General features: G+C 32.9%; 2 protein-coding genes across 2 annotated transcripts in view; one reads left to right on the forward strand and one right to left on the reverse strand.

The window, feature by feature from the left end:
• Positions 1-5,652: 5,652 nt before the first annotated feature.
• Positions 5,653-9,970, forward strand: atf5b (activating transcription factor 5b). The gene is made up of 4 exons (XM_056473722.1): positions 5,653-6,145; positions 6,899-7,118; positions 7,373-8,498; positions 8,648-9,970. The coding sequence occupies exons 3-4, from the start codon at positions 7,378-7,380 to the stop codon at positions 8,832-8,834; spliced, it is 1,308 nt and encodes a 435-aa protein (XP_056329697.1). The 5' UTR covers positions 5,653-6,145; positions 6,899-7,118; positions 7,373-7,377; the 3' UTR covers positions 8,835-9,970.
• Positions 9,971-17,900: 7,930 nt separating this feature from the next.
• zgc:113279 (uncharacterized protein LOC553749 homolog) overlaps positions 17,901-23,826 on the reverse strand; it is a 9,514-nt gene continuing 3,588 nt past the window's right edge. Inside the window, exons 6-10 of the mRNA XM_056473743.1 lie at positions 22,945-23,050; positions 22,707-22,853; positions 22,560-22,620; positions 19,419-19,582; positions 17,901-19,179 (exon numbers count right to left, since the gene is read on the reverse strand). Of these exons, the coding sequence (XP_056329718.1) occupies positions 19,159-19,179; positions 19,419-19,582; positions 22,560-22,620; positions 22,707-22,853; positions 22,945-23,050 (499 nt within the window). The 3' untranslated portion in view covers positions 17,901-19,158. The remainder of the gene's footprint in view (positions 19,180-19,418; positions 19,583-22,559; positions 22,621-22,706; positions 22,854-22,944; positions 23,051-23,826) is intronic.

A 23,826-nucleotide genomic window follows, 5' to 3' on the forward strand; every position in this document is an offset into this window, starting at 1 on the left:
AACACATTTTGTAAAAATAATAGTTTTATTGATCAATTTTCTTTTGTCATTGACAGGATGAAAGCACGTTAAATTTGACTAGTTATTTTGGGGTAGTTATAGGAAAATCATTAGATAACAGTGGTTTGTTTTGATGCCAATCAATAATAATAATAATCTTAAAGGGGTGAATAATATTTACTTTTAAAATAATTTATGCTAACTTAAATATAACTTATTTAAAAACTGCTTTTATTCTAGCCAACCTAAAAGAAATAAGTGTTTCTCTATAAGAAAAATGACATTACATAATACTGTGAACATGTATTATGATGCTAAACATCCCTTGGGAATATTTGGGAAGTAAAATTATTTCACACAAGAGCTAATAATTATTTTAATAAAATATCTGCATATACACTACCAATCAAAAGTTTGGGGTCAGGTTTTTTTTTTTCATGTTTTTTTAAAGAAAATTGTTCTGTTCATCAAGGCAGCATTTATTAAATGTAAAAGAAATTGTTAAATATTTATTAAAATGATAAAATAACTGCTTTTTTATTTTAATGAAATTATTACTCCAGTCATAATTGCTTTTATTACTATTACCAATAATAATAATAATAATAATAATATTAATAATAATAATAATAATAACAACAACAACAACAACAACAACAACAACAATAATAATATTAATAATAATAATAATAATAATAATAATAATAATAATAATAATAATAGTAATAGTAATAATAATAATAAAAATAATTAATATTTGTGATTTCTAAAGGATCGTGTGACTCTGGGGTAAGACTGGGGTTATGAAGCACAAAATTCATCTTTAAAATCACTAGAATTAATGATTAAATTAAATTATAAAGTACTTTTGAACAGTTATTTTACAGTGCAATAACATTTCACAATTTTACAATTTGTATTGTATTTATGATTAGATGAATGCAGCCTTGGTGAGCTGGATAAGCTTATTTAAAACATTTAAAAATCCTACTGACCCCAAACTTTTGACCAAAAGTGTACATATATTCTTATTACTGCACATACACCTATGGGAAAAAAATAAGAGCACTTAAAAAGTCTCAGTATTTCTGTATATATCAGGTATAGGTTGATGTTATTATTTGTTTTGATTTTATTTCCTATTTTGATCTGATAGTATATCTTCCAATTAAATAATATTGCTATTTAGACTTCAGTGTCTTTTTTCAGAAATCGACAATTAATCAAAATAACAAACCTTGTTGTGGTTGTTGTTATGATTAAAATGTCTACAAACATGGCACTCTTTTCTTTTGTTTTTGTTATATATGTTGTTGCATTTTTTGCTCTAAATGACAACATCTTAGGAGACATTTCATCTTCAATAGTTTGCAGAACAAAACAAAACAAATGTTTTACCCAAACATGTTTCATTTTTGGATAAATAATCTGCAAAGCAGGATGACAATGGAATATTATCAATCATTTAACTATATTTGCATTAATAATAAAGTGGATACTTAGGTTTGTTTTTGTAATGTTTTTCATTTAAACATCATTTTACATTATTTTACAAAAACCAAAAGTAAAACAATAATAAAATACTGCTTAAATATTACTTAATAATAAAATAATACACATTTATAGATGATCATGAATAGACAGACAGACGGACAGACTGATGGATGGAACCTGTCTGTACAAAGTCTAGTACTTTCTAGTATTGTCTCTGTTCACACTAAATAAAACAGTGAGTTAGCAGCTGTCTGATCTGATGAAATAAACTCATTCATCTTTCTCATGCAGAACATTTTTTTATTTATTTATATATATATTTTATATATCCGTTTCAACAGGCAAAGGTGATGCATAGGTAATACATTCCCATTTGAAACCCCCCATGTGCAATCACATCCTTCAAAACACAGTAATTCCTTGGGAAAACAGAGCAAACTCCCACGGCGCTTTCACATCTCAGAGTCTGGCAAACTGATTACTCAGCCTTGATGTATTCTCTCATATAAACGCTCTTTCAAAAAGAGAAAAAATTATCATAATTTGCAACTAATTACAGATGTAAGAGTATAACTGGCACCTTAGCAACAGGATTTCTTACAGCCCATGTGTGCATTTCTAATGTTACCCCAGATAGAACATAAAACATTAATGGGGGCAGGATTCTTTGCAAGCTGGTGATGAAATTATGGTGTAACCTTTATCAATGTACCAGAGTCTTCATGGCAGCCAAGCAAGGATGGATATCACAAAACAGCTATTCTTACTGCAAATGTTGTTATGATGACAAATCACAAAGAATCAAATCAAGAAAAAAAAAAGTTGCTAAAAAATAAAACAGAAAATGATTTATTCTGCCAAATGTAAGCAGCATCAGTCTGCAGCGGGCTGGCGTTGATAGATATAGTGGGCATTGAGAATCTGAGAGCGACCTCGTTCTTCTTTATACATCTTCTTATAATGTATATTTTACAGTATCTAGACATGCCTATAAACTGTGCGCTGAAATGAGCTGAAACGTGGTGTGGGCCGGAAATGTTTTTCATTTTAAACATTTTGTGTGCATAGATTGATCAACTGGAATCATAATAATAATAATAATAAAACATTCTGTAACAAAACGAGAATTGCAGAGAGAAAGAGCTGTTTTTACTTTGACTTGGCAACAAGACAAGAGAATTTTCAATCAGTTGTATTAGTTTCACACAGTGAGAAGTGTGCAATCAATCCAAGCATGGGGTCCTAGCAGAGCTTGAAGCAAATAGAGTGAAACAAATCAGATATGTGATCAAAAAACTCAAGCTTTTCAGAAATATGTATTTATTATCTCTCGCTATTTGTATTTTAAATATAATATTTAATTGCATTATTATGGTTATAGCATATTAATGCAAATCGCAACATTGGAAATGAAGCAAGTCACCCAATGTATATATTTTACATTGGGTTTATTTTATTTAGGGCATTACATTGAGGCTTTTTCAATATTGGTATGTCATGGATTCAAAAACAGCTATCAAAAGAAATAATTTTCCACCACTGTTAAGGGCCAGAAAATATTCCGTTTATTTATAGGAGCACACAAGGAGAAATCTGTATCATTGACTTAGATTTGGAAATATATTAGAACATATATGTACATATTAATCATTCTGGTGGTTGAAATATATTATGCATCTAGAAAAATTGAGAATTTATGTACATATTTGACATGAATTTCAATATATAAAAGTAAAATAATTACAATTAAAAATCCAAACATGAACCTTTTTGTTAAATGTGTGATTTTCTTATATTGTCATCAGATTTCTGTATTTTATACATATTAAGCTGTCAAAGTGAAATCTACTATCTAACAACCTATAAACATATAATATACGAATGGATAATATAAACACACCTATTTGAAAGTTTTGAGTAAGTTTTTAGGATTCTCACTTTTTTCTTCTTCAAAAAAATTTATTATGCATCCAGAGAAATTATGAAATTATGCACATATGACATATATTTCAACATATAAAAGTAAAATAAAACGAAATCCAAACATTAACTTTTTTTTTGGTAAATATGTGATTTGCTTATATCATCATCAGATTTCTATATTTTATACATATGAAGTTGTAAAAGTGAAATCTATTATTTTACAATCTGTAAACATATAATATACAACTGGATAATATAAGCACACCTATTCAAAGTTTGGGGTAAGTAATATTTTTAGGATTCTCTTTTTTTTCTTCTTCAGAAAAAAAATATATTATGCATCCAGAGAAATTTTGAAATTATATAAATATGACATATTTTCAATATATAAAAGCAAAAAAAAAAACAAAAAAAACTTTTTTTGTTAAATATGTGATTTGCTTATATTGCCACCATATCTCTATATTTTATTTTTTATTTTATAAGTTGTAAAAGTGAAACCTAATACTTAACAACCTATAAATATATAATATATGGTGCTCAGCATAACTGAGTACAACCTATTTTAAAGATGAATATTTGTATCTATTTCTCATTGAATACAGGCAATGCATTTAGGTGCATTTAAACAAAATAGATTTATTAAACAGATATATTTATTAAAATTATATTTTAGTCACTGAACATATTTAGAAAAAGATAGTACAATAATTTTTTTTAATTAACTACAAAATTTGTACAAAATTTTAAACATTTTTAGTTTCTCTTGATCTTTTAAAATTTTGTATTTAATATTTTTCTCGTACATACAAACTTGGGTGTACTAATTTTGGACCATTATCATAACTTAATTCGTTAGATAAGCTCCAGATTTGGCTTTAGTACTGACTAATCTAATGTAGATGCACATTACATATATTATTGCATAGCTTCCTTTAGAAAAATAATAATTAAAATGAGAGATTTGTGAAGGGTGTACTCATAGATGCTGAGCACTGTAAATTGATCAAATGAACAAACCTATTCAAAAGTTTGTGGTAAGATTTTTAGGATTCTCATTATTTTTAATTCTTCAGAAAAACCGTTCTATTGTGAAATGTTATTATACTTTTCTTTTAACATACTTTAAAATTAAAATATTCACTTTACAAAGAAATATTTAGTATTATCATAACATTGGCAGTTTTTTTGTTACTTTATTTTTTGTGAAAACAGTTAAAAAACACACTTAGAATAGAAAACTTTGATGAGATAATATTATTATAGTCACTTTTTCTCAATTTATCCTTTAACTGCATCCATGCTGATATTAAATTGCTTCTTCAAAAAAAGTAAAACCATCAGATGCACTTTAAATTAAATCTGACAACTCACTCTAATCTTTATACAGTCGACACCTGTCTGAATGTATTCAACAGCTACAGGATAAATATAGTTTTACACTGTAAGACAGAATTCAATTGAAATATATTATGCATCTAGAAAATTTGAGAAATTATGTACATACTTGACATGAATTTCAATATATAAAAGTAAAATAATTACAATAAAAATTCAAACATGAACCTTTTTGTTAAATGTGTGATTTTCTTATATTGTCTTATATATATATATATATATATATATATATATATATATATATATATATATATATATATATATATATATATATATATATATTCTTATATATTCTCACTCTAATTTTTATACAGTCGACACCTGTCTGAATGTATTCAACAGCTACAGAATAAATATAGTTTTACACTGTAAGACAGAATTCACCCACACACAGCTTTTAACTATATGTTTGAAACCAACATACAAAACCACAGCCAGAGCAACAAATACATCTCTGTAATTGGACTTTTGACAAAAAAAAAAAAAAAAAAAAAAAAAACGTTATTACAAAGAAACAACGTTTGTGACAACTTCCCAGTGTGACAACTAGCCCGGCCTCATACTACAGGAAACAGAAATATGCTGCAAATCAAAACAAGCTAATGAGTGTTTTCACAGCAAAAGTCTTGCCTTTTCCCCTCTTTTTTCTTTTGCAAACAATGGTCTTAAAGATGAAACCTCATTATACATGTCCAAAGCATAAACGGATCAGGACAAATGTGGCAACAAAGTTTCAACTCGGGCAACACTCCAGCAGGTCTGATGCAACAGGGCTGCAACGAGAGTTACATCTCCATAGTGTAATATAGTGTCCTTCCTCGTCGCATGTGGTTAAATAGTGCTTCGCAAGGGTCTCTGAGCTCAGAGTCGATGCTTAGATATACACCCAGGCTGGTTTAGTCCAACTGGACCAACTTTAATCAATATCAGAATTTACTATCATCTACAGTTCAAACGGGAATGCATATATCAACCGCGCATGCAGTCAAATTCAATGGAGATTTAACGGGAAAAGCACTGATCTCTCCTGACCAAAGTGCGGACTCGAGGTTGAAGTTCGGACTGAACTTGTCCGGTCAGTTTGGACTCTGCGAGAGGGGCGAGGCGGCGGATGAATACCGGCTTATGTGATGCGGTCACTGTTTGGTTTGACGTGATACTCCTCTGTTCTCCAAAACTTTTGAACGATTTATCGTGTAACCGATCAGTCTCGACATCAAATGAAGAAGAGTGAGACAATGTTCTGCTAAATTGAAAACGTGAGCTCCTCCATTGCGGTTTACTGCGCTCACAGACGCTCTTCAGGACCGGACCACCTCAGCACGATGGAGTAAGTGTCAACTTCCATTCAGACTTTTAAATGAGCTGCAACTTCCTGGGACAGTGTAAATCTCAGTTTATCTAGTTTTCCAACTACTAGAATAACCTTTTGGAAGTGTCTAGAAATGTGGAAATTTGTTTTACCTTTGGCTGAAACTGCATTTTATATGACCTAACTGGGATTCCACATATTTTGTATTGTTTACATGATTAGTTTCTGTAAGTAGTACAGTGTAATGTTATTTTTAGACTGTTTTAATGCCTTTGAGTTGATTTATAAGGCAAATTATGTACATTTAAAATATGTAAAAAAAAAAAAATTTTAAACGGATATATTTATATTCATATGTAATAAGTGTAGTATAAACATGTATTTGATTTTCCAACAAGACATTTTTAGTCATTAATATTTTAAGGCTCAGGCTCTTTAGGCTCAGTTTCACATTTGGCTCTGAACTTGACTGGAGGTATCATATTTCAGGATATTAAATGAGCTCTAGCAAAAGGTCACATTCATTATGTTCAGTTTTTATGACTCTTTAGAGTTATTATAAAATTACCATCTATCCTTTTAATTCAGCAAACTTGGTAAAACAATAAATGTATGTAATTAATAATATTTTAGTTGAAAAACTGCAATATATACATGAAAATGTGTGAACTTGTGATTTAAATAAATTGTATGAGCTTTTAATTTTTATTTTTAATGAATCAAAAAAGAGAAATAACTAATCAATTTTACTTTTTATATTTTTTCATATAGGTTTCAGTTTTTCTCATCTCTTTCCTGTATGAAGCATTTCTTCGATTCTCATGCGTTGTACGCAATTCACCATTTGAAGCGAAATTGTGGCGGCATAGATTATCCCCAGGAAGACTCCCCTCATTTGCACAGCCGGCTTAAGAGCTCCCTCTTTCCTACTGGCTAACGAAGGCCAATCATAGGCGGAGGGAGGAGTCTGCACAGACGTAGGGCTAAATTGGTAAGCAGTACGACACTTTTATTTTGTCCGATTGTTGGTGGGAACCGCACTGCAGCGTATGTGTTAATGGCGTACAGTAAGTAAAGCAAATATTTTGGTGCTCATTTCATCTTTATTTATTTTTTTAATTGCTTGCTTGCATATGTCGTTTAACTGAAAATTATATGGATGTTGCATTTGCGCAATATATTACATATTGCATTTATATGTGTTTAACTCGCTTTTATTAAATTACCCGCTTTTTTTCCCAACAGATTGGATGACAAAAACTTTTGACGCTTACCCAAACTCAACTTCAACGGAATCGTCTCCTGGTTCCTCAATCCCACCTTCACCTCTGGAGCATGACGTCCAAATGCCCTCCGACTTGGAGGTTATGACCAATCTTCTCAAAGAGGAACTGGCTCAACTGGAGGATTATTACCTGTACGAATCGGCGCCTATGAAATTGGAGAAATGGCAAAAATGTGACAAAAGCTTACAAGCTATGGCTACGCAGTCATACTACCAGTTACCCTGCGCTTCATACAATGTAAACCAATCTGAAACAAATCCCAGGCTGGTTTCCCTGGCAGCCGGAGAGCTCGACCTGCGAGGCTTCTGTGGGGGTTCTGTGAGCAGACCGAAAATGTCCAGACCTGGCCCCTACAGCTACATTCGGACACACTGCAACAGCCAAAGAATTTCATCGAATGGATGTAAGGACGTCGAAGTGTTTGAGAAAGAAACATGGACTTTTAAAGGGACTCATTCAGGTTACACAGAGCTGGCTTTTGACCAGTGCTCTGTCGATAAATCTTTCGGAAAGAACCACGGCAGTGCAAAGAAGGTTCGCGAATGTGCCATACTGTTGAAGGAAGAGGAAAAAAGTTGCTTCAGTGAAGATGTGTTTTACCGAGCGGAGATGATGAGAAGTTACGATCTGGCTGGGTCCATGGAGCCCCACCACAGGAGAGAGAGTCAATGCCACGGGATGAAGATGCTCGGGCACGATGGGATTGCAATGCCGATTCTGCAGTGTGCCGAAAATGAGAGTTGCCCACCGCCATACAAGCAATCCGATGTAGCCGAGTGTTACTTCCATCAGATTACTGCCAATTTAGAGCCATATCACGGCTTCATGAATGAAATCGATCAGCCAATCAGAACTGATATCCAGAATAATGACTACTTGCACCATGAATGCCTTGGGGATCAAAGCTTTGAATGTCTGTCCGGTGACAGTGTTGGGTCCTCTTTGGAGTTGCCTGTCCAGAAACCACTACAAAGGTCACGGGAAAGTCAGTGTGTGTTTAAACCAGATGTTAAAGTAGGTGTGGAGAGAAACCATGGAGAACGCAAGCAGAAGAAGAGAGACCAGAACAAGTCTGCAGCCCACAGGTACTGTAGCCATTTTTTTTTATAATCTAGTAAGAGCTAGAGTGTTGCATGAGCTCATACGTAAGCATGTTTACATTTGGGTTTATTCGAGCAGAAAAGCTGAACCATGTTATTTTATGTTACCAAAAAAACCCTAAAAAAAACAATAGGTACCGTCAGCGTAAGAGGGCGGAGCAGGACTGTTTGGAGGAGGAGCTTCATGGTTTGGAAGGGCGGAACAGAGAACTTCGGGACAAAGCAGAATCTGTAGAGAGAGAGATTCAGTATGTGAAAGATCTCCTGATTGAAGTCTACAAGGCTCGCAGTCAGCGCTTAAAAGAGGATTCCAGTGCCTAAACCTACTCTTACCAGCATTTCACCAATACCAGGCTCTGACAGCATGTTTTTTATGCTCCAAATAGTATTACAATTGTTGTTTTTTCCAAAGCGAAAGCCGCATGGGTTCCTGAACCTGAGAGCATAATATCTGAAGCACTGTGATGATAGCTTTGAATACATTCTAATGACCTAGCTTGGTATTTAAATTTACAGCGATATATTTAATGGAAAGCTGAATTTCACCTGGGACATTACACTTCTTTACCCCTGAGTTGTTTTCGTGAACAAAATATGTGAAAGATATTCTGTACAGACTCTCTCTGTTCTTTATTTACCATGAAAGATCATGCTTCAGTCAACAGCACAACATAATAATAACAATAAAGATTTGTGATAATGATCAAAATTTGTACTATTGTACTAATGCAAAGCACTGCAATGTAAATTGTCACTTTTTTGTTGTATTTACCTTTTTGCTTTATATTTCTCCTTTATTTGTGAAATATCTCATGTAATTCAATTTATAATGCAGAAGAACAAGTGCTTCTGCAATTATATTCAAATTGCTTAAAAACATATTACAAAACAAGGTTTATAGCATATTAATGACAGATTTTTTATGATTATAATTTTTTTTTGGCTCAGGTATGGAATGCATGTCTAATACATTGAAAAGCATGTTGGGTTACAATTTATTGCATGACCCAAAATATGAAATGAATGCTTTTGTGCATTATGACAATATGTAGAATTTTTATTTCGCCCATTTGTTTTATTCTCATTAACATAGTGCTTAAAATAAATATGTGCTTTGTTTTTGTTTTTTTTAAATTAATATATGTAATCAGTATGAGATATAGATTGTTTTATGCAGGTTTGCGGAAAACAATCACTGTTATTTGCTACAGGACTTTAAAATTCAGAAGAATTTGAATGATTTTAATGTTTTTGACCAGGTGCACATTACTACAGTAATATACTGTGCCTCTGAAAACAGACAAGCGTAGCAAATCTGAATGCATTTATTTCTGCAGGTTCTAATGTGTTTCAGAATCTACCGACACTTGATTAATAAATACAAATTATATTGTGCAGTAATTCTTATTTTTGGTTGATTAAAAATGTCAATAAATGATTCTTAAATATTTTATGAATTTTGTGATGTTATTGTGCTTCTTAAACACACATACACCTGCTGATGTATTATACCATGTACTTTTTAGGATCAAATGGATGAAATAGCATGAAATATTTGAGATATATATCATCATTTGTATGATATATAATCATACAATTATTATAAATCAATCACTTTTAAATTAAAATAAAAATATTACAAATGTATGAACTTAGGCATTGAATGGACCCGTTTTTTCTTCAATTTTAAAAGAAAACTAACCTAATAAATTCGCAGCTCCAGCCTTTTCTTTTGGATTCAAAATGTTATTTATTTCATGTATTCTTATTATTAGTAGTAGGTAATAACACTATGTTCAGAATTGAGGCTAACATCCGTACAATAATGTTCGTATTTGGGCGGAAAATTGACAGCAGACTGAAATGTTGAATTATAAGAACACGTTAATTCGTTATGACTGTAATTTTACCTTCAAACTTGCGCCGCTTCATAAAAGTTGGTGGCTGTAATGTGTGATGTGGCCTCACGATGGCATCAAAGGAATAAATGAAACGGCAGGAAAAGACGGTCTCCTGTTTGGTGAGTTGAGAGAAAACTAGCCGGTTTATTTCAACCCAGGTGACAGCAGTCAGAGTTATATTCTTCTGTATTACAATTGTTAATGTTTGCTACACACAGTTCTTATCTCTAAATTGTGTCTAGTCATTATTAAACAATTAATAGATTAACAGCGTGTTTACCTACAACGCAATTTAAATAAACGAACAGTTAGCTTGCTAGCTGTCGTTTTCCTACACATTTCATAAAAATATGTTCCAAAAGGGAGCTTTTCGCAGCGACACGATAAAATAATACACGAGAAACTAAACATTTCGATGAAAAGAACTACCTGAATGTGGAATCTTTTAAAAGTTAACATTTTGTTCAACGGAAAGTTGGAAGTTAAAGTCTCTTCAAGAAACTACCGAAGACAACATGTTTAGTTTCTTTTTTTTAAAGGAGTAAACGAGCTTTCGTTCCGAAAAGGTACCGAATCAGCTAGCCAGAACATTAAACATGATTTACCCATAATTACCCAGAATTCAGTCCATTGCTGATGTGGTGACGATTCAGTAAAACGAAGAAAACATAAACTAATTGGCGATTTTTCTGGGAGGCTACACTCAAAAAGAAATTATTACACTCAAAACAGATTATCCATTTATAGTTTGTTCAGACTACTTATTTAAAATGAGCTGAATCAACAATTTTAACGATTTTTGTGACACCCTAATTGTTTTATGTTCAATCCACTTAGATTTGTAAAAACTATTAAATTACCTTAATTGATTTGTGTTGGGACAACATGAAAGAATTATGTGGAATCCAGCATTTTTTAACAGTACTTGAATTTGAGTTAACTAAACTGGTAAAATCCATCATTTTAACTAACAAATAATATTATTAAATACATTAAAAACACAAATACAATAATTTTACCTTTAAATTTTACATTCATATTCTGACTATACAGATTGCTACAAATGAATTTTGACACACTGAAGTTTTTATTGAATTGTAGTATTAATATTACTTTAGCGGAGGGTTGTGACTCCAAGAGCCCAGGGTGATTTAAGAAAGGGCCTACCAAGATTGGCTAAAGGGGCTTGAAGCAAACACAATTTAATAGATGTTTCAATTTTACAATAATCTTAGTGTTATAATAAAGTCTGTCTGATCAATGCAAATAAATGCGAGAGCGAAAGAGTCTGAATTATTGCAAAAATCCTTCTTCATTGATATCCTGCACTTAAACTGTAAATGCAAAAATAATCACTGCGCAAGCTGTAATATGCAGTGTATACAGCCAAATGATAGCTGTTGCAGAATATTTTTACATTATCTTTAAATATTAACTCCCATCCTCCCCTGGAATACTGAGGGGGGGGAAATAAGTGTCTCTTATATATTTTCAAAGGACACGGTGGGTTGTTTTTTAAATGTTTAACATCATATACTATTAAAATCAAAGACGCCAGGTTCAACAGTTCTTCACGGTATGCCAATGAATAACCTTATTTTGGTTTTCCAAATAACCGTTTAGTGTAAAGTTCTTCCTTTTTGGAATGAAAATGTTTCATGGATGTTCAAGGTTCTTCGTGGAGCCATGGACTCCAATAAATAATCTTTATTTTTAAGAATATATGTCCATTGGTAATGTTCTATTTCAAGCCTACCATTCAACAGCAATGGATTGACTCAAATCCACATTTTCTGTCTGGAATCTGACGCAGACGTGTTGCAGGTCACCTCTGCGTCTTCGTATGGAGTGCTGGAATCTCAGCCTTTTAAGAGCCGCTTCTGATGAGCCGGAGCTGGAGAATGCAGAGCGGAGACGTATGTGCGTGAGAAGCTCAGAGGCGTTACCTTGTGGCCCTCGGGCAAAAGCCAATTTACTTGCCTGTTTACCTTCCAGCTGATTGTGCTTGAAGGTAAGAAACTCTGCTTGACAGTGCCTGGCATCTCTTCAAAGTGTGTGTGTTGGTAAAGTACTTGAATGTTTCGACATACCCCACATATCTTTCAATAGCAGCCTACAGTAAAAGTGATTCTTATCATCTGGCATGTGATAGTGCAGCCGAAAATTAAACATCTGCTATTTACTCATCCTCGTGTTATGCAAAACATGTCAAATAATTTATCATTCTGTCAAGCAAACAAACAAAAAGCAAAAAAGACATTTCAAAGAATGTGCTGGTTGCTCTTTTGCAGAACCTTACAATCACTTAGCAGATGCTTTACAGCTTTTTACAGTTAATCTTTTAGCAGACAAAAAGTATTTGTGTATTGATATAAAGCATTGTAAATGTACTAAATTACTAGAATTACCTAATAAAAGGTAAATTTAATTATAAAATAAAAAGACAAAAGCATGTAATATTGTTTCAGATCTGTATAATTGTGAAGCCCTGCTTAATATTAAGCCTTGCTTTCAAAGTTTTTTTTTTAAATACAATTAATTTATGCAAGCCACGCTGGCAAATTAATGTGTAAAAATAAAGTTACTTCAGGTATCCAATGCATGGTGTTACCGCCTAAAATAATTGATGTTGTTTTTGTTAGTGATCACTAAATTCACTGTTTGATTAGATTGATTACACAAGCTGGAATCACTGGTCAGATGCGCTAGTAAAACAAGGACACCTGGTATTAAGGGGTAATGCCAAAATGAAAGCATAAATTAAAATAAACCAATCACTATCGTTTGTGTATCAGCGTGGAATCAAATATATTGTTTTATTTATTGTGCTAAGTGAACAGGCTGTAGTGTGGTAAAATCTTTAAATGTGTTAAGTATGAATAATTAGTAATCTAAACAATTATATTATAAACAATTATAAAAATATTGTTTCAGATCTGTATAATGTAATTTATTCAGCAGATTTTGAAGAATACACTACATACATTTGAATGGGGAACAACGCTTTTACATTGTACTTAATCAAAATACATCTATTTTGTTTATTGAAATAAAGATTATATCAAATAAGCTAAAGAAATACTAAAAATATATATTTTAAAAGATAGAATTAAAAACTAGCAAGAACAGCAAAAAGAAAATTGTGTATTATCACCACATTGCTTCTTACAAAGAAAATAATAATAATAATACTAGTCAGATTTTCCAACGATTTATCAGTAGGAACTGGCACTTTTTTGTTATCTTTATTGTTAAACACAAACACAAACCTTTTTCTTATTGAAACAAAGCTGTAATAATAATAATAAAACATTAAAACCTTGAACTTGAAAATTAATTTGAAAGTGTTATACAGTGCATACGGAAAGTATTTAAGGTGCTTTGCTTTTTGCACATTTTTTTTGTTTCAGCCTTATTCCAAAATGCATTAAATTCATTTATTTTCTCAAAATTCTACACGCAATATCCCATAATGACAATTTGAAAAAATGTGCACTGTCGTGTCAACCCTGGGACCTTATATAGACAGGTGTATGCTTTTTCAAATCATGTCCAATCAGCTGAATTTGCCAGAGGGGAACTTCAAATTAGCTGCTGAAACATCTCAAGAATGATCAGTGGAAACAGAATGTACCTGAGCTCAATTTAGAGCTTCAAGGCAAAGGCTGTGAATACTTCTGTACATGTGATTTTTCAGGTTTTTTATTTTTAATACATCTGCCACAATTAAAATGTTTTTTTTTTCACATTGTCATTATGGTTTTTTGTGTGTAGAATTTTGAGGAAATACATGAATTTAATCCATTTTGGAATAAGGTAGAAAAAGTGAAGCGCTATGAATATTTTCTGGATGCACTTTATGGCACTTAACTGAAATAAAACAAGTTTAAGATTAACAAAAAATTAGGTCACTTTACATTAACCAAATAAAACACATTCTTCTGCCATAAAAAAAAAGTTCCTCGTAACTGTAAACAACAAAATATTGTTATGAACATAACCTGTTTTGTGACAGTATAAGTTCACCTATAAAAAGGATCATTAAACTAAACTCAATGAGCATGCAGTACAGCATCATACCTGTAAAAATGTTTAAAATATATTTTCTGTGCACTTCAAAAACCATGTGCTTCCACACACACCAACATTTCTTGCACATTTCTTTGTAGGTCGAGGCTGTATTATCACAAAAAGCTATTGACCAATCAGCATATTAACTATCCATTTAGTAATGCTAACATAAAAGCTATTGTTATGGATGTTTTACTTTGTAATAATAACTTGTAAATATTAAAAGAAAATCTTGAACTAAACTACTTTATTTTTAAGCTGTTTTCATTTATGAAAATACATATTGCATTTAAATATTGATTACAATGTTTTATATTTATTTACATGTAAATATTAAATAATTTAAATTTAAATAATATTATATTGTAATCATTTATTAAATAAATTATTTTAATAATTTTTTATAGATTTTTTTAAATAGTTTATTTTATAAAAGCTGAAATAAAATGTTCATATAATAAATTAAACAAACAAAACACAAATAAAAAAAATGTTTAAAAAAATGCTCAACGTAAAACAACAGCAGAATTCAGACCATAGCTATAATGATAAAGATGTAGAGAAACTGTATTATTAGTGTCAATTTCAAAACTAATTTTTCCCAAGCCAATAAAATACAGCCAGTCGAAATCCATTGAAATATGTAACGCTAAAAAGACTTTGTGCTATTTTGGGGTACAAACGACATTGTGGAGAAGCCCTGCTTAATATTAAGCCTTGCTTTCAAAGTTTAATTTTTTTTAAATACAATTAATTTATGCAAGCCACGCTGGCAAATTAATGTGTAAAAAAGTAACATGTTACTTCAGGTATCCAATGCATGGTGTTACCGCCTAAAATAATTTATGTTGTTTTTGTTAGTGATCGCTAAATTCACTGTTTGATTAGATTGATTACACAAGCTGGAATCACTGGTCAGATGCGCTAGTAAAACAAGGACACCTGGTATTAAGGGGTAATGCCAAAATGAAAGCATAAATTAAAATAAACCAATCACTATCGTTTGTGTATCAGTGTGGAATCAAATATATTGTTTTATTTATTGTACTAAGTGTGAACAGGCTGTAGTGTGGTATTAAAAATCTTTAAATGTGTTAAGTATGAATAATTAGTAGTCCAAACAATCAAAATCTTGACGCTTCAAATGAAGATTGTGCATTTACACTGTTACACCAGTAGGTGGCGACCAGCAATCATTCAAAATGTATCAGTTATATTTTTTATGACATTCTTGAAAAATGCATATTCAACCAGAACTGAAATATAAAGTATTTGAGAGAGACCTTATTATAATACATTATTTTTTTCAAAAATATTGTGGATAATCTTGTTAAACCCGTTTTTTTTTTTTTTTTTGGTTTGGTTTTTTGATAAGTTGTCTTTTCAGAATTGTGGGAAAACTGTGGTCTACGTTTTAAACAGAAAAGTAATTCTCCAGCCTCATCTCACTATTTTATGTACCGTCAGAAAAGTGGCATACAAATTCTAATGATTTATTTTGTATGAAAACATGATTTTTAAAAGAAGGTGTGGCTCCAAACCCCATCCACATTTCTTATTACTCATTGGAGGATGAGCACATCATACTAAAATGTACAAAAAAAATTATAAAAAATACAGAATTTGCCACAAAATCAAAAAGTTACAAATTGCAGAGATTGGTTGGATTTTCTGCGTATCCAAAATTGTGCAGTTCTGCTCACATGTAAAACATGCCTTTGGATGATTTTCATGTAGTAAAAAAGGTGCTCATGTTCCAAAACAAATTTCACAATCAAGTGTCTGGTGCATATGGAGAGGAAAATCATGTCTCCTACAGGTGGTTTGTCAAGCCCCCTCATCTGACTGAAGCACACTCAGAATTACACAATTTCCCAGAAATATGGAGACATTTACATGTCATAAATAAAATGAAGAGTAAATGACATATTAGAAAATGTGCCTGACCCATCCCTTTAAGACATCAGTTCCATGCATACAACACAAACAGCCTTAATGGAATAAAATAGCTTTATTTTTTTATATACTGAATGTAAAATATATAACCATAACAAGACTTATTCTCTCTCTGAACAGGGTCAACACAGAAAAAAAACAGAGCAACTACATAATTACACTGGTATCTCATCTGTACAAACCTGTCCCATGACGCCTCTGGCACAGACCTGCGCAAGGTATGACTGATGGGAGTACAAAAACTCATAACTTGAGCTTACGAGAACTCCTCTTTCCAGAGCACTGCTCAAAAGAACTCCCAGTGCCAGTAATATAACAACCTCATCTACATACATCTGACTACAGGTAGTACGCTTTTCACATATCATTTTGTGACCATGTGACTTTAGAATGCAAGCTTTTTTTGTGCATATAAATGTACATTTTCCATTTAAAAAAATCCCCAAAATATACCATATTAATTAAAAACAATTATCTGATGATATAATTGTCTAAAAATGCCCATTACAAAAGCAAATACATATTTTACTTAAACTTCTATATGATATACTGAATTATCTGATAATTATTGCGTAAAATATATATGTCGATTATACACACTCCTACTGTCTATTTTCTTTTAAACACGCATACATACATGCCATACATATACACACAAGATTTCTAACAATAAACAGTAAATGAAGCCCTAAATAGGTCAGACTTACAACACCCATATTATATTATGTAAGAAAGATATATGCTTCCCCCTCTGTGTGTGTGTGTACCATTACTGGTGTTATGTCTTGAAAAACACAATGAACAAACTCTGTAAATATCATATCTGAGATACGCTAAAGAATATGACTCTTATTTATAACATAAAACATGCTGAATACCTTGCTGGAAACAACTTAAAACTTTTAGTGTACAAAAAGACTACATTTCATTGTATTGAAAAAGAAGACTAAGAAAAGTCTAAATCAGGGTCATACACGTGACTGATTATTATAGGTGGATTCTGGTTATTGTAAAACAGAATAAAGAAAAGTACTTTTTTTGTTGTAGATGAAAATACAAATATTTAACGGTTTCTCATCTCAAAAACTGCTTGAAGCTTGTATAATGATAGAGTAAATGCTTACTGTTTAACATGCCATTCCAGTAAATAAGGCTTATGAAAAAAATAATGTATGTACAATGTACTGTTCTGACTAAAGTTTTGGATCAGTAAGTTTTTTTTATTTGGTTCACCAAAACTAAAATTTGTTTGATACAAAAAATGCTGTAAAATATTAACAACGGTTACAAATAAAACTTTTTATATTTTAATAAACTTTTTAGATTTTAAAAAGTAATTTGGTTCAGCTGAAATTTCAGTATTATATTATATTATTATATTATATTATATTATATTATTTTATATTGTATTATATTATATTATATTATATTATATTATATTATATTATATTATATTATATTATATTACATTATATTATATTATTTTAATTAGGAAACATCTGTGTTGTATCGTGCAAAAGCAAACTGCAATAACTGCATTTTTTTGTTCTAAGTCATCTCCTAGAGACTCTGAGAGATGCAGTTTTAGAGTGTGTTCATGCTTAATGATCAGTTTTGTTTTGTTTGGTTCAGATCCATAAAGAAAATCTTATTTAGACCTTGTTCGCTTAGCATTCACACATCTTTTTCTAAACATAACCTATAAAACTAAACATAACCAAGAAAAAATCTTGAGAATTCTGTCCTGTTTATGGTCCCATCTTGTGATACTTTAATCTTTCTTTGGAATGTTTAGATATTTTTTAGATCTTTTCATCCATTTTGGGTTAGTTTCTAGAATTCATCTGATAGTGGACCGAGACTCATCTACAGTATTAGCAGTCTCAGTCCACTCATTTGGTGTTCACTTGAGTTCAGACATCAGTGTTTACACTTATCTAAATCAGTGGTTCCCAAAGTGGGGGTCGTGAGACTTGGGGGGGCTGGGTTGCTTGGTGATTTCCAATGCATGGTGATTTTTGCACTTTTTTGTGTCAATATGCTCATGTTTATGTAGTTCGTATTGCTGGGTGTGCACCATTGTGTGCAATGTTTGTATGTTTAGAACCACCTCCAAAGATATTGGGGGTTCACTGGAATTGTTATTTTGGGGGTTGACCCCTGATCTAAATGATCCATACTAACAGAGTGATTGCACTAGCATTTGTTTAAATAAAATCTATCCTGCTATGTGTGAACACACCCTAATGAATAAAATCATATAAAAAGACAGTTACTGCATTTTGCCATTGTACGCCAGTACAAATAACAATATTTCCTTAATATCTAAACTATTTGCTCTTGGAGCAAATAGGAACCAGGGCATTTGACCAACTCGTAGGTCTTACCACATTTTTAATCCCTTTTAAAACATTTTGCTACTCAAGCGTAGCTAACAGTGGAAGTTTCACAGAAACCAGCTAATGGGCAACCATTTTGTGTTTGCGCAGCGATAAACCTCAATTCTCACCTGAACGCTTAACAAAACGTTTGGTTGCATAATACATAGCTTTACCATGCCACGAAGATGTTCCTAATCCTCTTAATTGTATGTACAATATCTTCAATGGCAGATTCAAGCTTGTATTCACTCAAAAACATTTACCGTCAGTTAAAAAGCACTGCCTGGCGTTACAAACAACTCTTGCTAGAAGCAGACACGTGTAGCCGAACTGCTCCTAAATCAGGTTGTTGCTGGCCTGAAAAACAAGAAATCTTTAATAATTACATTAAAGACCTGCTGTGAACTAAGTATGTTTTAAATACTGTGCTATATAGTTGAAAAGCATCAGTTTAGCACCACTAAAACCATCAGTCATCTCCTTTTAATTCATGTCTCATGTCTTGATTTCATTAAAAGACTGCATGTTCATATTTAAAATATTTAAATTGCTCTGAGGCAACCCTGATGTTGTGGGGAAAACGAGCTGATTCTCACCGGAGCATGTAAGTAGCTCTCCATCTGAAGGAGGCACTCGAGGGTCTCCATCATCTGCTCTTTGCGAAGGCTGTGTAGTTTGACCTGTCCCACAGACTCGCAGAGTTCCAGCTGCTGCACCGTGTGTTTCAGAGCCACTGCTGCGCATTGCAATGCACTGAGCCCTGCCAAAACAACATCTGCATAGTTAATCCCTGCTCTCCTCACACGTGACAAATGTGCTTCTAATTAGTCATTTAGCAAATGCTTTGATCAAAAAGCACTTGAATAGGAAAGCTTATAGATTAAGCCAGCATCTAAAATTAACGTTGACTGGATGGCAACTTTACTACAGCATGTTGCATCATTTATGTTGCAAGAACTGACTATTTCTCTTTTTCATCTGACATACAAGTGCTCTGCTAAAATGCTAAAATGACCATCTAGCTATAATCTTTATGACTTTTTGTAATCAAGTGTGTGTGTGTATGTATATATATGTATGTCCAAATTAAACATCTTTAGCACTAATTTCTACTCAGAAAATCACATGGCAGCAACTCATTGCATTTAGGCATGTAGACATGGGCAAGACGATCTGCTGCAGTTCAAACTGAGCATCAGAATGGCTAAGAAAGGTGATTTAAGTGACTTTAAACATGGCATGGTTGTTGGTGACAGATGAGCTGGTCTGAGTATTTCGGAAACTGCTGATGTACTGGGATTTTCATGCACAACCAACTCTAGCATTTACAGAGAATGGTCTAAAAAATAAAATAAAAATATCCAGTGAGCGACAGTTCTGTGGGCGCAAATGCCTTATTGATGCCAGAGGTCAGAGGAGAATGGCAAGACTGGTTCAAGCTGATAGAAAGGCAACAGTAACTCAAATAACCACTCGTTACAACCGAGGAATGCAGAAGAGCATCTCTGAATGCACAACACGTCCAACCTTGAGACAGATGGGCTACAGCAGCAGAAGACCACACCGGGTTAAAGCTAAGAACAGGAAACTAAGGCTACAATTCGCACAGGCTCACCAAAATTGCACACTAGAAGATTGGAAAAACAATGCCTGTTCTGATGAGTCTCAATTTCTGCTGCGACATTCAGATGGTAAGATCAGAATTTGGCATCAACAACATGAAAGCAATGATCCATCCTGCCTTGTATCAACGGCTCAGGCTGGTGGTGGTGGTGTAATGGTGTGGGGGATATTTTCTTGGCACACTTTGGGCCCATTAGTACCAATTGAGCATCGTGTCAACACCACATCCTACCCGAGTATTGTTGCTGACCGTGTCCATCCCTTTATGACCACAGTGTACCCATCTTCTGATGACTGCTCCCAGCAGGATAATGCGCCATGTGATAAAGTGTGAATCATCTCAGACTGGTTTCTTGAACATGACAATGAGTTCATTGTACTCAATCCAATAGAGCACTTTTGGCATGTTGTGGAACAGGAGATTTGCATCATGGATGTGCAGCCGACAAATCTTCAGCAACTGCGTGATTTTATGTCAATATGAACCAAAATCTCTGAGGAGTATTTTCAGTACCTTGTTGAATCTATGCCATGAAGGATTAAGGGTGCTTTCACACCTGTGAATCGATTCATTTGTTCCGAAACAGGGATTGAAATTGTTACATTGTTGCTCTTTGTTCTTGGTGCGGATCGCTTTCACATGGCAAAGTTACTAAACGGACCAAAAGAGCTAAAACAAGTCACGTGCGAGTTAACAGAAAGCTGTGCTTTAATTTTGAATGGTGACACCCACAAACATCATCAACAGACATAAATCAGAGGTAAGACTTTCTCATACAGAGCTCTTGCCTAGACTGCAGTTTGGTCAATTGTCCTAACAGATAAACAGCTCTCGTTAATAGTTCAGCATGTTTTCACTTTCGTATTTAACATGAAACGCACATTTACTGGTAGGAATGACATCCCACCTTACTCATAATTCTCTCGTCATATAGCCATTTTTGACTGTTACATATCCATAATACTTGGATATAGCCGGGCTCGGATTGTTTTGCTTTCTCACTACAGTCAATCCGCTCCAGAGTTCATTTCAATCAAGCCGAGACCACCTCATTCAGGCGAACTCAGACCGATTGATTTGGCACGGATCCGAGCCCGATTGCTGGATTCATATATGCCAATCGAACCATGCTAACTGGAGAAACGAGACAGGTTCCAAAACAAAAGTCTAGGTGAAAACACCCTAGAAGTTCCGGCAAAAGGGGGTCCATATATATATATTTATATATATATATATATATATATATATATATATATATATATATATATATATATATATACACACACATATACATATACATACACAGCCAAAATTCTTGATAAAGTTTTTTTACAAAATTAAGCTATTATATAATGTTATATGTAATAGTACTTAATGCATGTACTTTGTTTGTAATAATACTTATTTTAGATATTATTTATTATTTAGTTTGCATATGTGTGTGTGTAACATATTGCTACAGTGTGAAAACTGAAAGTGCAAAACTTTAATCTCTCCATCTGAAATATTTTCTTCCTTTATGGGGCATTTTGATCTGGCTCCTGTTATACTTTTAGGTTTGATAATTTCATATTAATTGCAATGAATTTTGTGGATGCATTGTCAAAATTTACAGACGTTTCAATTTTATTAATTGTTTTTACTTCGAAAGATTGTAATAAAATTATGCAAAAAAACTTAATAGATTTCTTTAAAAACATATTTTAGTTAATCCAAAATAAACCTAAAAAGCATTTAAATTCTTGTGTTCAAGTATTTCTTAAATTTTCATGAAATTTTAAGGCACAAAACATATGCCAAGCCAACAAATTGTTAGGTGCTAGCTCAGATCCCATACTTTCAACGCATCTTATTTGTAATGCATATTACATTACATTACAGTACACAGTAAAATGGGACACCTCTTTCACAACAGGTTTATAAAATGACTAACATGGCTGGATTGTTCTATGGTGTCAGCAATAGGTATTCAGCCACAGCCTTACTTGAGAAAAAACTTATAAGATATTTGGAAAATATCCAGATGACTTTACAGAAGTAAATGAAGCTATAACTGGTTCTGCGACAATCACTGACCTTTTCACTTACTAGCATAAATAACATGTAGACCTACCATTCGCATCTCTTTCCTCTAAATTCAAATACACGCCATTCCTCATTAAACCTCTCAGGGTCTGTAAGAAAAAGAATTCAATTTTTGAAACAATGTTCACAAGCAGGTTCTGTACGCTAATATCCCAGCACCACACAACAAATGTACCTCCATCACTCGAATATAGCCATTCTCTGCACTGAGATGGAGGCAAGTTTTCCCATATCGGTCTTTCGCATTGATATTTGCGCCAAGTGACACCAAATCAGCCACCATGAAGTGTTGATTCTTCTGTGCAGCGAGATGAAGAGGAGTCTGGAAAGAAAAACAGGCCCATGCAACATTTATGTGTTTGTTGAGTGACTGAGAAACACTCAGAGAAAATGCATGTGTGATTGTTTGTCACCTTTCCCTCTGAATCTTTGATATTTAGTTTCTTCAGAGATGCCATCCTTCTGGCAATAACATACACAAGGGATCTCTTTCCCTCCATCACAACCCTGTGTAAAAGACTGTGGAGAGAACATAAAAGAAGTCATTTTCCAATTTCCATTGGATGATTTGTGAGCTGTTCAAAGTCATAGAACCACTAATTGTAAACAGGTTTGTTCCACCAAATGGAAAACCTGTAATGTGTTTGACGACATTGTCATTTCAATTGGTGTAGTCTTTCAGGATGTTTGTCTAGTTGGTGTACGCTGCCATTTTAGTAACCACTGCTTAAGGGCATGTACAAGGATGTACTAAAAGCAAAATGTATTTTACTGACTGTGCGGTCAAAACAATCCCCACTGACATGGATCTGTGAATATGACTAAAAGCGTTGTATGATGTATGCTAGGCCAGTAAAGAGTGCATTCCAAACGTGAGAACAATCATGGCCACCACATTGAAATGCCACTTTGAAGGGTACAACTGAATGGTACCTTTACACTGGGAAGATGTATGGTGAAAGCTCACCCCTATATGGCTTAATGCCATCAAAATGATAACTCAAGGAAATAAACACTTCAAAGGGATTAGCTCTTCCAATTGCAGTGACTACGTACTTGTGAGCATACAATCTTGTTGGCCGCCAGTGTTGTTCTGGTTGTCAAATACTTGAACATTCCCACAGTCTGAATACTTAATTCAAAATTGTGTCTTTGTAATTTACACTGCAACAATAATGGTATAATTTTCAATAATATAATATATAACGGTGTCATTTTTAGTCTCCAAAATGACACCATTATATATTATATTATTGAAAATTATAAACCATTACAAAAGTCATTAGTACTTAGTC

The sequence above is a fragment of the Danio aesculapii genome, chromosome 15 (assembly GCF_903798145.1).
Source record: "Danio aesculapii chromosome 15, fDanAes4.1, whole genome shotgun sequence".
Taxonomy (NCBI): Eukaryota; Metazoa; Chordata; class Actinopteri; order Cypriniformes; family Danionidae; genus Danio; species Danio aesculapii.

Coding starts and splice junctions, on each gene's coding strand:
- atf5b (XM_056473722.1), top strand. CDS start 7,378: ATGACAAAAACTTTTGACGCTTACCCAAACTCAACTTCAACGGAATCG. Junction 8,499..8,647: donor AACAAGTCTGCAGCCCACAG/GTACTGTAGCCA, acceptor AAAAAACAATAG/GTACCGTCAGCGTAAGAGGG.